At 49.8% G+C, this 4,581-nt stretch overlaps 1 protein-coding gene across 1 annotated transcript; it reads right to left on the bottom strand.

The window, feature by feature from the left end:
• Positions 1-245: 245 nt before the first annotated feature.
• Positions 246-3,317, bottom strand: RMI2 (RecQ mediated genome instability 2). The gene is made up of 2 exons (XM_021698276.1): positions 2,998-3,317; positions 246-674 (listed from the first exon to the last, which is right to left on the bottom strand). Exons 1-2 carry the CDS (start codon positions 3,305-3,307, stop codon positions 526-528), a joined length of 459 nt encoding a protein of 152 aa, XP_021553951.1. The 5' UTR covers positions 3,308-3,317; the 3' UTR covers positions 246-525.
• Positions 3,318-4,581: the final 1,264 nt, after the last annotated feature.

Raw genomic sequence — 4,581 nt, 5'->3', positions numbered from 1 at the left:
GATGGGAGAAGAGGCGGGCCATGATGTCATTCCCATTTCACGTGGTCTGCTTCCCGGCCCACAACCACAGTTTAATCACCATGGGCAATGAGCGAGATTCAACCTTGACATCATAAAAACAGGGTCCCAGCGGCAACGGAAAAAGTACCATCACTTATAAAACCTGGAAAATGCAACATGAGATTTCTGCGTGCTTTAAAGAGCAATTAACACACATAAACCAAAAGGAAGGGAAAAAAAAAAAAAACAACGGAGCACACATCTGCTTTTCATCTGCAAATAGTCATCAAAGCAAGGGGCATCGAGGGCTGAGTTAAGTGAAGTGTCCCAGTGCTTAGAAATCCTACCTCTGGACTCCTTGGTCAACCAAAGCAAAACTCTTGGAGAAACTTATGAGAAATGTACATGGAATGCTATCTGTGAAATCTACATGGTATAAGAACCTAAATTGTTTCATGATTTCGGTTGTTTATTTTTTTATTTTTTTAGGACTTCGGTTGTTATTAGCAAGGGTTCCAATGTCATCTAAGGAATATTCCTGTGTAAATCTTCCACTTCTAGCTCCCACATGCTTTCGTGGATGGGGTTATCGGAGAGGTCTGTCATCTTCACAGCCTGAAGGCACGGCTCGGGGCTACACGTCTGCACCACTCCCATTACCATCACGTACTTTCCTACAAGAAGAGAAGCCCTTGGTGATGTTCACATTGATACAAAAACGAAATAGATACCCCATTCTTCAGAGCTTAACTTTATCAGAGAAGCAAATTAGAGACAAAAAAAAAAATGCAGAGAGTAGATATCAACATTTAACTTGGGCTTCTGGTTTAAAAATCATAAAACAAAATTGCAGCAAGCTACCATCATGCACAAAACAATCACGCCTAAGGAATGGAAGAGACTCACATCCGAGTTAGGAGTTATAATTAGACTGTTCTAAGGCAGGGGCAAAACCCCTAAGCTTTTCTCTTATCTGTGTTTCTTGCCCAGTGCTTCAGAGTATGTGGCTGATCTCTGTGCACAGGACCAGTCCTCTTTCTGCAAAGATATCCCCTGATGGCCCCAAAGCAAATCCAACTTTCCCTTGATGCCCAGAGGAGCTGGGCACGCCACAGCACCCTGCCATGCCACCCCGTTTTTCCAACTGCCCAGCACCAATCCCTGCCACCAGCTGGGCACATGCTAGCAAATCAACAACAGAGCGGGCTGCCATTGGGATGATCTCATGACATATTAACCACGACTCTCTTCCCATTCCCTTGGGGAAGTGGCTCTCCTTGAAAGCAAAACTTGGCCAGTCTTAACCACACAAAACTCAACTGTGTAAAAAACCCCAAACACAGCAGGAAGGGCAGGCACTCTGCCAGCTCCCACTGCATGCCCCTCCGAGGCTGCTTTAATCACACTGCTTTTAACAGCAGGGCTGAGTTTGCTTGCAGGCCCCCCGGGCTCTGGCTGAAGGAACCCTGGCAAGCTGACACCTGCCTCTCTGGATTGCTACCCCTTGCACGATGCACCATGTAATTAGGTTCCTCTGAACCCACCTCCAGATTTTACTTGATCAAGTAACATGGGGCTCCTCAGTGACAGCAGCTAGTTCTCAAACTACACTTTGCCAATACCTCCCAAAAGACTCTCAAATGCTGGTAGAGACAGAACCCCCAGGAAAAGAATGACTGAGGACCCAAGGAAGGACGACCAAGCCCAAGGAAATCCCAGCCAGGGGAGGGTAACAGGAAATCTACATGAAGGCACACACAGCTAAGGGGATGGGCTAGCTCACTGGCATGAGCTCGCTCCTCTGGCAATTAGCCCTATTAACCAGGGTTCATTCTACCCACACCCTCTCTGCCCCCAGCAGTGTCTCCCCACTCTCTCCCCACTCCTCCACCACACCCCCTCCTTTCCACCAGGCCTTCATCCGCTGGCCTGGACCAGACCAACCGCTTCCAGTCGGTCTGCCTCCAGCTGCTTCCTCTTCACAACCATCCCCACCCTGCTGGTGCCGTAATTTTTCCCAAATGTAGCTCCGGCCTCCAGGTACTTGAATTTCTTAGGCTGTTCATACGTCATGAAATCGTCCTCTGATTTTTTGACCCATTTGAAAATGTAAAAAAAAAAAAAATGGCTCGTGGCCATTTGAAGAGGCAGCAGCCTGTGGTTTGCTGATCCTGTGCTTCAATAATGCAACAGCGGAGAGGACAGAGAGAGGAGGCTGAAGGATGGCGCAAGGGGTGGGGAACAGGAGCACAGGAATGACAGTCATGAAGTCTTGCACCCTCAGTGTGAGCCCGGCACTGTGTTGAGGCCATTTTTCTTTTAACTGAATCTGCACAACAGGCCCCTTTTTGACCCAGGCAGGACAGATCCAGAAAGGTTAAGAAAAGTGCTCCAGCGGTTCAGCTGGAAAAGAACAGAGCCAGGAATTCAACATAATGCTGAAGATACAGAGGTCATAAAGACAGTCCTGGTCCTCCAGTGGGCTAGCCCAGTGTTTCTCAAAGTGTGGCCCCACAGCCAGGCCATCCGCATCAGCAACACCAGGGAACTGGTTAGAATGCAAATTCTCAGCCTCACCCAGACCTACAGAAACTCTGAGGGTGGCGGCCAGATCTCTGCGACGTAACAAGCCCTCGGGGTAAGTCTGAGAACCCGCTGATTTAAGAGGCAAACATTTGAGAACTACAGCCTAAGGCAGTTCCAAGAAGGAGAGGTACTGGAGAGCTTTCTATTCCTAGAAGTCAGGGAGGGCTTCCAGGAGGAAGGCACACTCGAGTCTAAACGTTAGGGATGAACAGAGGCTTCCTGGTAACAGCGTTTTTCAAAACTTGATGGGGGAGAGGAAAAAATCATCCGTGGGAAAGGGACTTGGGCCTGGCCGCGGGCGGGGAACAGAAAGAAAGGGTACCGTGGCGGGGGACCGGCCAGGGACCGGCCAGCCCCGCCCTCCGACCGCCCACAACCAGGGTCAGCTCCGCGTCCGAGTCCGGCCGTTACCTGGGACTAGGCAGGGCCGCCCGCGCGGCACTCGCTCCAGGCCGCGCACTGAGAAGGCCCCGCTCGGGTCCCGCAGCCGCGCCTGGTCGCCGCCCGCCGCCACCACCGTGCCCTGCATCCACACGGTCACCAACTCCAGGGGCCGGCGGCCCGCCGCCGCCCGCGACAGCCGCCACGCACCCGGGTCGCCCTCCGCGTCGCGCCGCAGCTGCTCCGCCAGGACCTTGAACGGCGGCGACCGCGGTAGCCGCACGGCCGCTGGGCCGCCGCCGGGAGCCGAGTCCCCAGCTCCTGCAGCCGCGGCCGCCATGCTGCCCCGCTTCCGCTTTCCCGCCAACTTTGATAGGCAGCGGGGCCCGGACCGTGGCCACCAATCAGAGGCGCCCTGGTGAAACGGAGCAATGGTCGGCGTCAGGAGGCGGGGCTTCCCGGTCCAGCGGCCTCCTCCAGCCTTCGGGAGTGCGCATGCGTACGTCAAGTAAATAAACGTTCCCAACCCCATGAATGAATGGGTGAAGCGAATTAGAAGAGAATACATAAATGAAGGAGGGAGGGAAAGAACTTGTTTCAACGCATCTCAAAATTTGATGTGCATGCAAGTCACCTGGAGAATGTGAGTATTCATCTTTACATCGCCTTGCATAGTAGGATTACTCTGAGGTTAATCAATACTAGTCAATACTGGAAGGAATAGTAGCTTGATGAGCCCATGTATTTTGGGAGTGATGAAGAATCGAGTCAAGGGAGAAGGCTGGGATGAGGACAGGGACAGCTGGTAAAACTGCCCCTTTCATAAGTCACTGGGATGAGGACAGGGACAGCTGGTAAAACTGCCCCTTTCATAAGTCAATCAGAGAAAGACAAGTATCATATGAACTCACTGATATGAGGAATTTGAGAAACAAGACAAAGGATCATAGGGGAAGGGAGGAAAAAATGAAACAAGATGAAACCAGAGAGGGAGACAAACCATAAGAGACTCTTAATCTCAGGAAACAAATTTAGGGTTGCTGGAGTGGTGGGGGGTGGGAGGGATGGGAGGAGCTGGGTGATGGACACTGGGGAGGGTATGTGCTATGGTGAACGCTGTGAATTGTGTAAGACTGATGAATCACAGACCTGTACCTCTGAAACAAATAATACATTATATGTTAAAAAAAAAAAAAAAGAAAAAGATAGTAGGAAGGGAAAAATGAAGGGGCGAAATCGGAGGGGGAGATGAACCATGAGAGACTATGGACTCTGAGAAACAAACAGGGTTTTAGAGGGGAGGGGGGTGGGGGGATGGGTTAGCCCCGTGATGGGTATTAAGGAGGGCACGTATTCCCTGGAGCACTAGTGTTATATGCAAACAATGAATCATGGAACACTACATCAAAAACTAATGATATAATGTATGGTGACTAACATAATAAAATAAAATTAATTTAAAAATTGCCCCTTTCAGTACTATTTTTATTATATTTTAATAACAAAATAATTTAAAACCTAAAATAAAAAGAAATGCACATTCATTGTAGAACATTTAGAAAGGGAAATCTGGAATAACAAAAAAATTGTAAAAATCACTCAGAGATATCCACT

This window comes from Neomonachus schauinslandi, chromosome 5 (genome assembly GCF_002201575.2).
Source record: "Neomonachus schauinslandi chromosome 5, ASM220157v2, whole genome shotgun sequence".
NCBI lineage: Eukaryota > Metazoa > Chordata > Mammalia > Carnivora > Phocidae > Neomonachus > Neomonachus schauinslandi.
The sequence above is the reverse complement of the archived record's forward strand: the minus strand, read 5'-3'. Positions and strand labels throughout refer to the sequence as shown.